Source organism: Vipera ursinii (assembly GCF_947247035.1).
Source record: "Vipera ursinii genome assembly, chromosome: 1".
NCBI lineage: Eukaryota > Metazoa > Chordata > Lepidosauria > Squamata > Viperidae > Vipera > Vipera ursinii.
The window spans coordinates 12,404,753-12,421,310 of record NC_139512.1 but is presented as its reverse complement, the minus strand read 5'-3'; the positions used below and the strand labels follow the sequence as shown (position 1 = coordinate 12,421,310).

At 44.9% G+C, this 16,558-nt stretch overlaps 2 protein-coding genes across 3 annotated transcripts in view; both read right to left on the bottom strand.

The window, feature by feature from the left end:
- TICAM1 (TIR domain containing adaptor molecule 1) overlaps positions 1–16,558 on the bottom strand; it is a 232,135-nt gene that overhangs the window by 26,316 nt on the left and 189,261 nt on the right. The gene's annotated exons all lie outside the window — the stretch shown is intronic.
- Positions 9,130–15,908, bottom strand: ARRDC5 (arrestin domain containing 5; the record flags this gene model as incomplete). The annotated part of the gene is made up of 3 exons (XM_083350334.1): positions 9,130–9,609; positions 11,498–11,706; positions 15,659–15,908. The coding sequence occupies 3 exons, from the start codon at positions 15,906–15,908 to the stop codon at positions 9,130–9,132; spliced, it is 939 nt and encodes a 312-aa protein (XP_083206460.1).

Here is a 16,558-nt window from a genome sequence, read left to right as displayed (position 1 = left end):
TTTCCCTTTGACCTTCCATATGTTGCTCCCTCATGTGTACTTTGCCCCTCCCAAATGAAACAGCATAATAAAAGGAGGGTTTCCAAAGCTGTTCTGGGGGCATAACATCCACCCCGGGCACTTCTGTGGTCCCTCACCTTGAGCAAACTTGTGTTGGTGCCTCAGTTTCTCCTGGGACTCTGTTCCTGAAGTCATCGCAGTTCCCAAGTGTGACCGTCGGAATGTCCGGCATACTGGGTCGGTGACAAAGGGCAAGATCCTTCCATATTCAAGGTGTTCACCCTTGCGAGGGTCCCTCTAAATTCTCACCCCTGTTACGGGGCTCTAAGAGTTGAGGCCAGAACCCAGCGCAACCACCCAACGCAACAACTGGGGGCTCGTCCGTTGGATCGCTCAGCTTCAACTCCATAGTACGACTCCTGTCTAGGGGTGTGCTACCTGCATTCCTGTTCTCATGCACCTCGGAGAAGGCTTTACTCATGAGTAACGGGCTCATCACCTTTCAAAGTTTTGTCAGGTCATAGGGACGAACTTTTTAATATAATGCAGAAGGCTAATTTTGTTCAAAAACACAATGACACCATGGTCCATCTTGTAGGAAGGAGACTTTTAACAAAACTTTTACAATATATTAATAAAAATTGTCTGGCTTATCCAGAATCAGGCACTTTGTCTGTTATAACCTGGGAAAAGCTACGTAAATATCTTCACAATCATCCCAGGCGACCTTTGCAGTCCTGGAAGCCCAACAAATGCATTTGACACAACAAACACACATCAGTTGCGAAAGTTTGCAGCTCTCCTTGTAGTGTTGGTCTCTCACAGCTGAATCATTTTCTGAAAAGCCCATTGCGTATGTCATCCGAGTCAAATGAAAAATGAAAAATGCTAGCACTGTCTGTCTGTCTGTCTGTCTGTCTGTCTGTCTGTCTGTCTATCTATCTATCTATCTATCTATCTATCTATCTATCTATCTATCTATCTATCATCTATCTATCAACCTATGCCTGCCTGCCTGCCTGCCTGCCTGCCTGCCTGCCTACCTACCTACCTACCTACCTACCTATCTATCTATCTATCTATCTATCTATCTATCTATCTATCTATCTATGTCTGCCTGCCTATCTATCTATCTATCTATCTATCTATCTATCTATCTATCTACCTACCTACCTACCTCTATCAATCTATCTATCTAGCGGTGGGATTCAGCTGGTTTGCACCACTTCGACAGAACCGGTAGCTAATTTTTTGTTGCCCAGGCCCAGAATGGACTTCCGGAAGCGACATACCCACACAAAGAACCAGCTGTTCACCTATTTGAATCCCACCACTGTATCTATCTATCTATCTATCTATCTATCTATCTATCTATCTATCTATCTATCTATCTAGTGTTTTTTTTGTAAAATAAAAAGGTGCCGGAACTCACACATGTCATACAACCCGCCTTGCCTACCCTACAAGGTTCCATCCAAAAAAGGTGCCGGAACTCCGTTCTGGGAGTTCTATGACAAAAAAACCCTGTATCTATCTATCTGTCAATCTTTGTATCATTCTGTCATCCAACTTTATACTTTTACAAATAACTCAGGGCAATGAAAATACCCAACAAACATTCCTCCTCCTATTTTCCCAACAACAACCTTGTGAGGTGGGCTGGGCTATTGATTTGTTTCCATTAAGTCTAGATCAGGGGTGTCAAACTTGCAACGTCACGCGACGTGTCGCGACATATCGCAACTTTTCCCCCCATTGCTGGCAACTGGGCAGGCGCGGTTTTCCCATGACACATTCAGCCTGCAGGCCAGCACGTTTGACACCCCTGGTCTACATATGCCTTCAATTTGCAATCATTCATTTAGTGACCATTTGAAGTTACGACAGCACTGAAACAGTGGCAGCATTCCCGCGGTCGCACAATTGAAATCCAGACACTTTGCAACGAGCGTGTATTTATGACGGGTTTTCAGTGTCCCCGGGGTATGTGTCATGTGATCCCCTTTTGGTGACTTTCTGACAAGCAAAGTCAATGGGGAAGCCAGATTCACTTAACAACCGTGTTACTAATTTAACTGTCATGGTTCCGACAGATGAAACTCTTCAAAAGAACTTTGAGGCAATGTTTACCTTAAAGTATATTTTATTTCAGTAGCATAACGTCGGCACTTACGTAATCAAAGCCAAAAACTGAATTCCCCTCCCCTGGGCACATAGTGTCAAAGCACAATTCCCTCCTCCAATTAACAGTCATAAATCACATTCCCCAATTAGCTTGAAGCACGGGCTTATAATAATAATAATAATAAAGTTGGAAGGGACCTTGGAGGTCATCTAGTCCAACCCCCTACTCAGGCAGGAAACCCTATACCATTTTGGACAAATGGCCGTCCAGTCTCTTCTTAAAAACTTCCAGTGTTGGAGCATTCACCACTTCTGGAGGCAGGTTGTTCCAGCTCTAACTCTCCAGCTCTCTAGCCCACCAATTCTTTTATCAGCTCTGGGCCCAATAACCTTGATTCTCATGCTAGGTTTAGTGTTGTTATGTCTAGCTGGATTCTCATTCACGTCCCCCCCTCCCACCATCATCTAACTCTAAAAGCGAAAGGGAAAAAGATGGCTACATTTCCATCTGTTGTCAGTGCAAAAATATCCAATGTCGGCAGCGTTGACATTAACAACTGCAGTGATTCACTTAACAACAGTCGCAAGAAATCTCGTAAAAAGGGGACAAAATTCGTTTAATAATTTCGTTTAATAATTGTGCTTAGCCACAGAAATTTGGGGCTGGATTGTGATCCGAAGTCAAGGACCGTCTGTATATCAAGTTTTGATCTACTTATACCGAGATACAGCTCGTTCTCGACTTAAAATATAATTGGGAGCAGAATGTTTGTGGTTAACCAAGACAGATGTTAAGTGAATGCTGCCCAATTTTACAATCTTTTTTTTAATGTAAATTTCAGCAGTTGTTAAGTGAATCGTGCAGTCATTAAACGAATCCGGCTACTCCCACTGACCTGGTTTCTCGGAAGTCTGGTTGCGAATGGTTGCGAATGGCGATCACGTGATCTGGGCATTTTGCAATCATCGTAAATACATGCCAATCGAATCGACAGGTGCCCAAATATCGATCCCATGACTTTGGGGATGCTGTGAGAATGGCGTGAGGACCGGGTTTTAAGGCACTTTTTCCCAGGGCCGTTGTAACTTTGGACGGTGACTAAGTGAATAGTTGCAAGTCGAGCACTGCCCGCAGTGCCATCCTTGGAGGTCAGCCACTGACCACTTTGGAGAACTCTCCTCAAGGAGGAGAAAAAAGCAGAAGACACAGTTCGTTTAAGTCAGGGATCCTCAAACTTGGCCACTTTAAGACTTGTGGACTTCAACTCCCAGGATTCCCCAGCCAGCTGGGGACGGATTGTGGCTGGCTGGGGAATCCTGGGAGTTGAAGTCCACAAGTCTTAAAGTGGCCAAGTTTGAGGACCCCTGATTTAAGTCATTAAAATACAGATAGTCCTCAACTTACAACAGTTCACTTAGGAACCATTCAAAGTTACATCACTGAAAAAGGTGACCCGACTGTTTTTTCACGCTCGCAGCATCCCTACGGTCACGTGATCAAAATTTGGATGCCTGGCGACTGACTCCTCTTTATGACGGCCAGGGTCACGTGATCCCCTTTTGCAAACTTCTGACAAGCAAAGTCCATGGGGAAGAAGCCAGATTCCCTTAACAACCCGGTTACCGTTTTAACAACTTGCGGCAAAGAAAAGTCGTAAAATGCAAGAAAACTCATTTAAGAAATGTCTCACTTAGCAATAAAAATTCTGGGGCCCAGTTGTGGTCCTAAGTTGAGGACTACCTGTATGGATTTTTTATAAATTGAAGAATAATAATAAAAAAAGAGTTTAGGGAATTTCCAGGTTGCAGGATCCAGGCATCTGAGCACCGGATCTGAGTTCGAGCATCATAACTACGTTCCTCAAAATGCCATTTAACCTCTGAGGTTAAATAGTTCGAGCAGAAGCCAAGATCTGGAGATCTTTACTCATGGTTTACAGGCCCTTGTAAGCTCCCCTTTTCTGCACGTGGTGGCATCTATCTAATTCAATCTGATTCGCTCAAGGCTCTTCGTTGCGTTCAAACCATTCTGGGGACTCTAGCAGCTAAAAGTTGCCGAAACTTGAGGACACACAAAGGGCGGTACCAACACAATCCATTGCAGTAAATTACCTGGTCTTGTGATCGGTTGACGGTCCTTTCCAGATGGCTGTAGACAAACTCCTGGTCAAATGTGGCTTGTTTACACAGGGAGTTTTTAAGTAGGTGAAACTGAGGCAGAGCAAGGAGTCGCCTTCCTCTGGTTTGGGCCAATGAGGGATCAGTGCAGGGGTGGAGATGGTGAAAGCACAGGTAGAGCAACTTGACATGTCAAGCCTACACAGAGATGCTGCAAGTTTTGGAAGTAGGTCAAAGGGAATCTGGTCCTGCTAGGTGCCATCAGGGAGATCCGGTTTCTTAACCTCAACCAATGGAAGACATGTGGACTCATCTTCAAACAGCTGAAAAGTATGGCTCTGGATTAAAAATGCAAGACGGAATAGAATAGAATAGAATAGAATAGAATAGAATAGAATAGAATAGAATAGAATAGAATAGAATAGAATAGAATAGAATAGAATAGAATAGAACAGAATTCTTTATTGAGAATAGAATGGAATGGAATGGAATGGAATGGAATGGAATAGAATAGAATAGAATAGAATAGAATAGAATAGAATAGAATAGAATAGAATAGAATAGAATAGAATAGAATAGAATAGAATAGAATAGAATAGAATAGAATTCTTTATTGAGAATAGAATGGAGTGGAGTGGAGTAGAATAGAATAGAATAGAATAGAATAGAATAGAATAGAATAGAATAGAATAGAATAGAATAGAATAGAATAGAATAGAATAGAATAGAATAGAATTCTTTATTGAGAATAGTATGGAATGGAATGGAATGGAATGGAATGGAATAGAATAGAATAGAATAGAATAGAATAGAATAGAATAGAATAGAATAGAATAGAATAGAATAGAATTCTTTATTGAGAATAGTATGGAATGGAATGGAATGGAATAGAATAGAATAGAATAGAATAGAATAGAATAGAATAGAATAGAATAGAATAGAATAGAATAGAATAGAATAGAATTCTTTATTGAGAATAGTATGGAATGGAATGGAATGGAATAGAATAGAATAGAATAGAATAGAATAGAATAGAATAGAATAGAATAGAATAGAATAGAATAGAATAGAATAGAATAGAATAGAATAGAATAGAACAGAACAGAACAGAATAGAACAGAATAGAATTCTTTATTGAGAATAGAATGGAATGGAATGGAATGGAATGGAATGGAATAGAATAGAATAGAATAGAATAGAATAGAATAGAATAGAATAGAATAGAATAGAATAGAATAGAATAGAATAGAATAGAATAGAATAGAATAGAATTCTTTATTGAGAATAGAATGGAGTGGAGTGGAGTAGAATAGAATAGAATAGAATAGAATAGAATAGAATAGAATAGAATAGAATAGAATAGAATAGAATAGAATAGAATAGAATAGAACAGAACAGAACAGAATAGAACAGAATAGAATTCTTTATTGAGAATAGAATGGAATGGAATGGAATGGAATGGAATGGAATAGAATAGAATAGAATAGAATAGAATAGAATAGAATAGAATAGAATAGAATAGAATAGAATAGAACAGAACAGAACAGAACAGAATAGAACAGAATAGAATTCTTTATTGAGAATAGAATGGAATGGAATGGAATGGAATGGAATGGAATAGAATAGAATAGAATAGAATAGAATAGAATAGAATAGAATAGAATAGAATAGAATAGAATAGAATAGAATAGAATAGAATAGAATAGAATAGAATAGAATCGAATAGAATAGAATAGAATAGAATAGAAGCTGGAAGGGACCTTGGAGGTCTTCTAGTCCAGGGCTTTTCAACAACCAGTGGTACGGGTACCACCTGGGGTACATTGGCACCCGGCAGGTGGTACGTGACCATCCTAGGAAAGTGGTAGCGGGGGAGGGGAATGAGCTGAACCGGTGGCAGCACCACACAAGCTTGAGTGAGAGACGGCTGGAGCTGCAGGGCTGTCAGGGCTCAGAGGAAGCGCCAGGATCAGCACCAGGATCCAGCTGGAGACTGGCACTGATCCCGGTGCTTCCGCTGAGCCCAGAAGAAGCGCCGATCAGCTGGAATGTTGCAGCATCTCCAGGGTCTTGTGATTTACATTCAGATGCTTGGCAACTGATTCCTATTTATGACGGTCACAGTGTCCCAGGGTCATGTGAAGTGACCAAAACCTGCTGCAACCACCCAGCAAAGGGGGGGGGGAATAAAAACCAAACACCCCCCCACCCCACCCCCGCTGCCAATCCTCAACAGAAATGCTCACAACGATGAAAACCTCGGACAGGAGGAAGAGCGCCGCTGGGCGGGCGGGCAGGTGTCTTGCTCGGCTGTGGCTTGGGGGGCACTTTTTTCAGTGCCATTGTAACTTCGAATGTCACTAAGCGAACTGTTGTAAGTCGAGGACTACCTGTACTTCATCACTTTTTTCCCTTTTTTTTTTTGGTCATCAAGTTTTTGACACCTTGCTAGGCGACTGGTGGTCCTCGGATGTTGCCGTATCCTAAAAGTGGTACAGTGGGTGAAAAGGTTGAAAAGCCCTGTGAACCTCAATTTATAACAGTTTCTTTAGTGAGCAAACCAAAGTATATCTTGGTTCAAGGGACTTCGCTGTACAGCAAGGACACAGTGCAAACCAACGTATGGGGAGTCCTCGACTTACAACAGTTGGTTTAGTGACCGAGGTTGTGATGGCACTGGAAAAAGTGACTGATGACATTTTTGAACACTTATGACTGCCCCAGCATGCCCCTCACGGTCATATTATCAGAATTCAGATGCTTGGCAGCTGGCTCATATTTATGACAGTTGCAGCCTCTCGGAGGGTGTGTGTGTGTCACGTGATCTCCTTTGGCGACCTCCCGACTAGGAAACTCCACGGGGAAGCCAAATTCGCTTCACGGCCGTGTCGCTCATTGAACAACTGCAATGATTCCCTTCACAACTGTGGCCAGAAAGGTGATAATATGGGGCCTTTTTTTTTTAACTTAACAAACGTCTCGCTTAAGCAGTGGAAATTTGGGGCTGAATTGTGGTTGTAAGGCGAGGACTCTCTGTATTTATATATATATATATATTTAAAAAAAAGATTGGAAACTCCATACAGGTAGGTCCTCAACCTATGACTTAGTGATGGTTAGACAGTACAGTGGATCACCCCCCTCCCCAAAAAAGTATTTAATAATAATAAGGCTGGATGGGACCTTGGAGGTCATCTAGTCCAACTCCCTGCTCAGGCAGGAAGCTCTGTACCAGGGGTAGGCAACCTTGGCTCTTTTATGACTCATGGACTTCAACTCCCAGAATTCCTGAGCCAGCCATTCTGAGGGGAAAGGGAGAGGTTTCCAAGCTGAGCCATGCTGGCTCAGGAATTCTGGGACTTGAAGTCCACGAGTCATAAAAGAGCCAAGCTTGCCTACCCCTGGCCTAGGCCACTTTATGACTCGTGGACTTCAACTCCCAGAATTCCTGAGCCAGCCACACTGAGGGGAAAGGGAGAGGTTTCCAAGCTGAGCCAGGCTGGCTCAGGAACTCTGGGAGTTGAAGTCCACGAGTCATAAACGAGCCAAGGTGACCTAGCCCTGCGCTATACCATTCTGAACAAATGGCTGTCCAGCTTCTTCTCAAAAGCCTCCAGTGATGGAGGACCCACAACTTCTAAAGGGAAACTGTTCTGCTTGTTAATTGTTCTCAGAATAACAGAGTTGGAAGAGACCTTGGAGGTCTTCTAGTCCAGCAGGAAGCCATACATGATTTCAGCCAAATGCTTGTCTAATCTCTTCTTAAAACCCCCCCAGTTATGGAGCACATGTGATTTCTGGAGGCAAGCAATTCGACTGATTAATTGTTCTGTCAGGAAATGTCTCCTTAGTTCCAGGTTGCCTCTCTCCTTGATGAATTTCCATCCGTTGCTTCTTGTCCTGCCTTCGGGCGCTTTGGAGAAGAGCTTGACTCCCTCTTCTTTGGGGCAGCCCCTGAGATACTGGAACGCTGCTATCATGTGCCCCCTCGTCCTTCTCTTCATTAAAACCTAGGCCCTGGATCTATTGTCCAAGCTCCCCCACAACCATGTGACCATATTTTGGCCAGTTGATGACCGACCTCCATCTATAGCCATTCGCAGCACCCCAGATTTGTGGCCTTGTTATGACATTTTTGCCTGAAACTGACAAATAGTACTCGGGTTACGACCACGATTGAGCCCGACACTTCTTTTGCTAAGTGAGACAGTTGCTAAGTGCATTTTGCCCCATTTTGCCAGCTTTCCTACTACAGTGAATCACTGCTGTTGTTAACAACATGGTCGCTAAGCAAATCGGGCTTTCCCCGTTGACTTTGCTTGTCAGAAGGCCACAAAAGGGGATCCCGTGACCCCCCCCCAAGGACACTGCAACCATCGTAAATAGGAATCAGTTGCCATGCGTCTGAATGTTGATCACCTGACCCTGGGGACTCTGCGGTGGTCGTAAGTGTGAAAAACGGTCATAAGTCACTTTTTTCATTTAGTGTCGAATGGCCACCAAATGAATGGTTGTCAATTTGGGACTACCTCGCGTCCAGCACAAATGCTGCATGGCAAACAACGGGTTCCACGTAAAGACTGTAGACCGTGGTGGCTCACTTAATGACCACTCTGGAACAAAGCCGTAAGATCAGACTGATCGCACAACGACCCATTTTATGACCATCGCAACCTACGATCGTAACAGGCTGGGTTCCATGACGGTTGTAAGCCGAGGACAACCTGCACAACCCAGCCAAGTGGACAAGGAGTCTCGGAAATGGAAACGTAGCGCGAGCATTTAATGAGTCAGGAGGCGGGAATGGAGAACGGGATCCATTTTGAAAACTATATCCAGCTATTTGGGTGAAGACGGCCGAGGGTTCAGGGTCCGGCCTTCCCTCATTTATTCCGGTAGCACCGTGGCTTCGTTTCTGACCACGATGGGGATCTTGGCCACCACCCTGTTCAGGCACCAGGGGAAGTGGACCGCCCCCGTCAGCTCGTAGCCGATCTCCATGATGTCGTCGGACTTTTGGGTGCTGGTGACGGGCATCACTTTGGGCAAGCAGAGGGTGCTGTGAATCTTGGTGAACTCGCAAGGGCCTCGCTCGATGCTCGACTCCAGCCGCATCATCTCTTCGTGCTGCTCTAACGTCCGGGGCTCCGCTCGGAAGTTGAAAGCTTTGTAGAGGACCACTGAGTCGAGGGTGAAAACCACCTTCCGGATGGACTTGCCCATCGGGTTGGTGATTTCGGTAGTGAAGCTGATGTTGTCGCCCGGAAGGTAGAGGCTCTTGCTTAGCGACATGCGCAGGGTGATGGGGGCGCTCCTGAGACAACAGTTGTAAGCCAGGATCTTCTGAACTTCGACCACCAACGGGTACTGAAAGATGGGAAGGAGGAAAGGCACTATTGAAGGAAGCTGAGGAGAACTGGGTGAGAATAAGGCGAACGGCATAACAGAGAGTCGGAAGGGACCTTGGAGGTCTTCTAGTCCAGCCCCCTGCTGAAGCAGGAGGCCCTCTACCATCTCAGACAAGTGACTGTCTAGCCCCATGGTGGCGAACCTATGGCATCGGTGCCACAGGTGGCATGCAGAGCCCTCTCTGTGGGCACGTGCACCATCGCCCCAGTCCTAGGCCTTTGGCTGGGTTTTATAAAATCTTTTCGCTTTAGGCCTCCGCCGCCACAAAAAAAAAAGGTTCAATCAATCAATGAATTTCAACTTCTTGTGGGGGAAAAAAAAGATCTCACAAAGTTGGAACGGATTGATTGAACTTTTTAGTGCCAGCCAGTCTGCCATTACCAATGCAGCCATGCCCACCCAATAAGCCACACCCATCCAATGAGCCATGCCCACCCAGTGAGTCACACCCACCCAGTGAGCCACTCCCACCTGGTACCCGATGATACATAAGTGGGTTTTGGGTTGCAGTTTGGGCACTCGGTCTCTAAAAGGTTCGCCATCACTGGTCTAGCCTCTTCTTTAAAACCTCCAGGGATGGAGCACCCACAATTTCTGGAGGCAAAGCTGTTAGGCACGAAAGCCGGCTGGGTGACTTTGGGCCAATCCTCAGGAGACAGTGAGTTCTAGTCCCGCCTTAGATGGGAAAGCCGGCTGGGTGACTTTGGGCCAATCCCCAGGAGACGGTGAGTACTAGTCCCGCCTTAGATAGGAAAGCCGGCCGGGTGACTTTGGGCCAATCACCAGGAGACAGTGAGTTCTAGTCCCGCCTTAGATAGGAAAGCCGGCTGGGTGACTTTGGGCCAATCCCCAGGAGATGGTGAGTACTAGTCCCGCTTTAGGCATGAAAGCTGGCTGGGTGACCTTATGCCAATCACCAGGAGACGGTGAGTTCTAGTCCCACTTTAGGCATGAAAGCCGGCTCGGTGACCTTGGGCCAATCCCCAGGAGACAGTGAGTTCTAGTCCCGCCTTAGATAGGAAAGCCGGCTCGGTGACTTTGGGCCAATCCCCAGGAGACGGTGAGTACTAGTCCCGCTTTAGGCATGAAAGCTGGCTGGGTGACTTTGGCCCAATCACCAGGAGACGGTGAGTTCTAGTCCCACTTTATGCATGAAAGCTGGCTCGGTGACTTTGGGCCAATCCCCAGGAGACGGTGAGTTCTAGTCCCGCCTTAGGTATGTACTTATTCCAGGGGCTGTGATTACCATATGCGACCCTTGGCAGCTGGCTTCTGACAAGCAAAGTCAAACGGGGAAAGCTGGATTCATTTAATGACCATGTCATTTATTTAACAACTGCAGTGATTCGCTTAACAACCATATCAAAAAAGGTTGTAAAAGCAGGCTGGCTTAGCAATGAAAATTCACGTCCCAACTTTTATTGTCAGAGAAGGCCGTTCTACTTTAAATTACACCTGACGACCAGAAGCGAGCCCAAAATTTCTGTTACTAAGTGAGACATCTGTTAACTGATTGTTTTTTGCACGCTTTTACGACCTTTCTTGCCACCGTCGTTAAGTGAATCATCGCGGCTGTTAAATTAGTAATACCGTTGTGAAGAGAATCTGGCTTCCCCCATGGACTTTGCTTGTTGGAGGGTCGCAAAAGGGGAGCACGTGACCCCCGGGGACACAGCGACTGCCATAAATACGAGTCAGAGGCCCAACGTCTGAATTTTGATCATGTGACCAAAAGGGTATGCTGCAATGGTCATAAGTGTGAAAAAACAGTCACCGGTCACTTTTTTCAGTGTCATTGTAACTTCGGTCGCTAAATGAACGGTTGTAAATCGAGGACTCCCTATACCTTGGACTGCACCGTGTCCTGGCTGTACAGCGAAATCCCTTGAACCAAAATATACTTTTTCTGCTTGCCAAGGATAAGTTCTCGCGTGGCACAGAGTGCTTGGAGGAAGTAGCTAATTCTTCCCACTCGGCTGGTGAAAGTTGATGGGATGCTCGGAGGCAAGACGAAGTCAAAATCAAATTTGTGCACACCCGGGCCCAGCCAGTTATCTGCAAAGCAATAATAATAATAATAATAATAATAATAATAATAATAATAATAATAATAATAATAATAATAATATCTCATTTCCTCCTTCTTTGCTTGTAGGCAAAGAAATCCATTGGGGTGTGTGTGTGTGTGTGTGTGTTAATTTTCCAGCAGCTTCCTCTGATTATGATTTTTTTATTCATTTCTAACATAACATACCAAAATACAAAAGCAAATAGTAAGGAACAACGATAAGGAAAAGGGGGGAAAAAGAGAAGTGGGGGAAAGGGGGGGGAGGAAAAAAAAGGCTTTGACTTCCGACTCCCTCTGTTGCAGCAAAATAAGGCATTAAGATCAAATCGCAACTTTTCACATTTCTGTGGTAGTATGAACCAGGGACGCGGTGGTAGTATGAACCAGGGACGTGGTGGTAGTATGAACCAGGGACGCGGTGGTAGTATGAACCAGGGACGCGGTGGCTCAGTGGGTTAGGACACTGAGCTTGTCGATCAGAAGGTCGGCCGTTTGGCGGGTCGAATCCCGAGTGCCGCGTAGCAGAGTGAGTGCCTGTTACTCGTCCCAGCTTCTGCCAACCTAGCAGTTCGAAAGCACGTAAAAATGCAAGTAGAAAAACAGGGACCACTCCGGTGGGAAGGTAACAGCGTTCCGTGCGCCTTTGGCGTCTAGTCATGCCGGCCACGTGACCACGGAGACGTCCTCGGACAAGCGCTGGCTCTTCGGCTTTGAAACGGAGATGAGCACCGGCCCCTAGAGTCGGAAACGACTAGCACGCGTGTGCGGGGGAACCTTTACCTTTACCTATGAACCAGGGCTTTTTTTCTCATAGAACGCTCAGAACGGAGTTCTGGCACCTTTTTTGGATGGAACCTTGTAGGGTAGGCAAGGCGGGTTGTGTGACGTGTGTGAGTTCCGGCACCTTTTTCTTTTACAAAAAAAGCACTGCATATGAACTAGCCATTTAGAATAGAACAGAAAATAGGATAGAATAGAAAATAGAATAGAATAGAGAGTAGAAGAGAATAGAATATAGAATAGAAAATAGAACAGGATAGAATAGAATATAGAATAGATTTATAGAGTAGAAAATAGAACAGAATAAAATAGAATAGAACATAAAATAGAATGTAGAATGTAGAACAGAACAGAATAGAATAATGCTGGGAGGGACCTTGGAGGTCTTCTAGTCCAGCCCCCTGCTCAAGCAGGAGAACCTATACCATCTCAGACAGGTGAATGTCTAGTCTCTTCTTAAAAATTTCCAGTGATGGAGCGCCCACAATTTCTGGTGGCAAGCTGTTCCACTGGTTAATTGTCCTCACTGTCAGGAAATTTCTCCTTAATTCCAGGTTGCTTATCTCTCTGATCATTTTCCAAACACTGTTTCTCATCCTTCCCTCTGGGGCTTTGGAGAATAATTTGACACGCCGCCTTCATTGTGGCAGCCCCCCAAATACTGGAACACGTCTATCCTGTCTCCCCTGCTTCTTCTTTTCTGTAGACTAGCCAAACCCAAACCCTGCAGCCGTTATTCGTATGTTTTAGTCTATATTTCTATATCAAAAAATCAATCTAATCAGCAAAACCCAAAATCAGAGTGTCTATATTTTTTTTTTGGTCCACCTCAAGCACAAAGTCCAGAAGCGGTTTCCAAGTGGAAACAAAAGTACTTATATTCTTTTCTTTTATCAAAACGGTCAATTTAGCCACCTCTGCTAGGTTTCCTCCATTTTCCAGCAGCTTCCAAGGTGAGGTGCAAAATTCGAACGAAGACGGAACGACACGTTTCATTGCATTAATCACCCAAAAAAGAAAAACCAGCTTTTTTTTTTTAAAAAAAGGAGTGAAATCAAAGGGACTTATTTAAAAATAAAAAATCTCTCCTCTGTAGGTGAGGTCTTAAAATTCCCAACTAGGATTAGGGAAATTAGGAGAAACGAACGGGGGCATATCTGGAGGGCCCCTTGCGAGAGAAAGTTGGGCTAATCTAGTACAGCCTTTCCTAATATTGCCATGAGAAGAAACTATATTTTTAATAAATTGCAGGCCATGGGGAAGATTGCATCCAAGGGAGAAAAAGAGACATGCCAGCCAAGTTTATGTAGCAGCAGGAGGTATATAATTATCCTAATACCACCTGAGGCTCCCAACGAACAGGAAATTATATAATGGTGGAGATAAGAGACATTAGGATATATTTCTCATTGGGGTGGAGGAGCTGTAGGGAAAGAATTAAGAGGCAGTGGGGCAGGAGACACGCTCTTCCTTGCCTGCGTGGGACGCCAGAAGCAGCAGAGAGAGAAAAATCCTTTTTTTTGAGCATATATAACACAGTTTTGTGTACAGCTATTTCTCGACTTACGAACATTTAATAATAATAATAAAGTTGGAAGGGACATGGGAGGTCATCTAGTCCAGCCCCCTGCTCAGGCAGGAAACCCTATACCATTTCAGACAAATGGCTCCCCAGTCTCTTCTTAAAAACTTCCAGTGTTGGAGCATTCACAACTTGTGGAGGCAGGTGGTTCCACTGGTTAATTGTTCTAACCCGTCAGGAAATTTCTCCTTAGTTCTAGGTTGCTTCTCTCCTTGGTTAGTTTTCATCCGTCGCTTCTTGTCCTGCCTTCAGGTGCTTTGGAGAATAGCTTGACTCCCTCTTCTTTGGGGCAGCCCCTGAGATATTGGAAGACTGCTATCATGTCCCCCCCTTGTCCTTCTCTTATTATTTTTTATTATTATTATTTTTATTCCATTTATATCCCGCCCTTCTCCGAAGACTCAGGGCGGCTTACAAACTTAGCAGTAAACTAGACAGACCCAATTCCAGCAACTGTTCCTTGTATGTTTTAGCCTCCAGTCCCCTGATCATCTTTGTTGCTCTTCTCTGCACCCTTTCTAGAGTCTCAACATCTTTTTTACATCGTGTTGACGAAAACTGGATGCAGTATTCCAAGTGTGGCCTTCCCAAGACATTGTAAAGTGGTATTAGTACTTCACTTGATCTTTATTCTATCCCTCTGTTAATGCAGCCTAGAACTGTGTTGACTTTTTTGGCAGCTGCAGCACACGGCTGGCTCATATTTAAATGATTGTCTACTAGGACTCCGAGATCCCTCTCACAGTTGCTACTACTGAGCAAGGTACCACCTATACTACTATACTTCTGCATTTGGTCTTTCTTGCCTATTTGTAGAGCCTTACTTTTTTCACCATTGAATTTCATTTTGTTAGATAGCGCCCAATATTCACGTCTGTCAAGATCCTCCTGTATCTTAAGCCTAACTTCTGATTCCAACTTCAGATGTCTGCAACTCTTGAAGCTGAGCATATCTTTGAAAAGTAAAAAAAAAAAAACTTTCCTGTACTGTGCCGTGAGAATCTAGCTACTGTTTTCCTGTCATGACATGATGTGGGAACTCAACCAGTAAGTTAGAGCATGGCAATCAGGGCTTGGGGTAAACCAGGAGGATTAAAACCTGCCTGAGCATCTGAGTTTCTGCTGCCAAGGGAAGTTAGATAGGAAGGGATGGGGAAATAAATGCAAAATGTGGTACGGCCTCTCCCAATTTGGGATATCCATAGGAATGGACTTCAACTCCCAGAAGTCTCCAGCTAAAAGGGCCATTGCGGAGAATCCTGGGAACTGGAGTTCACAAAGCCGGAAACCGTAAGGCTGACAGAGCTGCCTTCAATAGGTGGGGACAAAGAGATGATCAACCTCTTTGCTGCCACCTAATGGTCATCCTCATGCCTGCAGTTGAAATCTGAAAGTTTCAAGTTTCAAGTTTCAAGTTTTATTTTATTTAATTTGTATAGCCTTGGGAAATGCTGTGGTTTGTTAAAAACATGATAAGTTGGTCCTCCTCCTCCCTCCCACCCCCAGGAAGACCGACCCCCCCCTCTAGCCCCTTTCTGCTTAATTGCCTCAGGGCAATCCCAGTTAAGCAGCCTCACGTTCAATCTTGAATGTTTTCGTCTTGTGAACGTAGTCCGCCTTGTTGACGCAGCTGGCTTGCTGGGTATAGTCCTTGTCCAAGTGGGCCTCTTCGGTCCACTCCAGGTAGCCTCTCCCAATGAGCTCAACCTTCAGCAGAGGGTCCACCAGCGTGCTGTGAAGACTGAGAATCAGCTGCCCTGCCACGGTCGAGCCTGCCACGTACACTTCCTTGGGTATCACCAGCTCAATGGATTTCACCACCGACATGGATGGGCACACCGCTCAGGAACTGGTCCTTTTCTAGGAGCCGTCAAGACCCAAGACCTCTTGGAGAGGATGGGGCTTGAATGAAGAAGCTTTGTGACATCAGCTCGTGATGCAGTGAAATTGGCTGCTGGACACATAAGAGACAGAGCGTGGGTGGCAGAGAAATCCCTGAATATTTGTGGAGATGTTCTCTTCCAGGAAGACCACCTTAGCCTTAGCTTCTGCCAATGGTGAGTTGAGCGCCACCGTTCTGGAACATTGGCGATCCACCAGCAGGACGTCCCCGCATTCTGATGCTCCTCCTTCCTGGAAACGTGGATTCACTTTTAACTAGCTGACCATGTTTACTTGTTAAAAAAAACCCCTAAGGAGGAACAAACCCTCCCTTGTTTTGTTAGGGCTGGGAGAGGAGGCCACTTAGAAATTCTAGACTGGGAAGGTCAGACAAGACGTGGAAGTTATCAAGACCACGTGAAGCGTCAGGACTACTTTATATTGCCTTGGCAAGAGTGGAATATTGGAATATCCTGCATCCAGTTTTGGTCGCCACCATGTAAAAAAGATGCTTAGAGTACAGAGAAGAGCAGCGGAAGCGATATGGGGAATGGAGGCTACAACGTACGAAGAGCGGTCGCAGGATTTGGGTATGT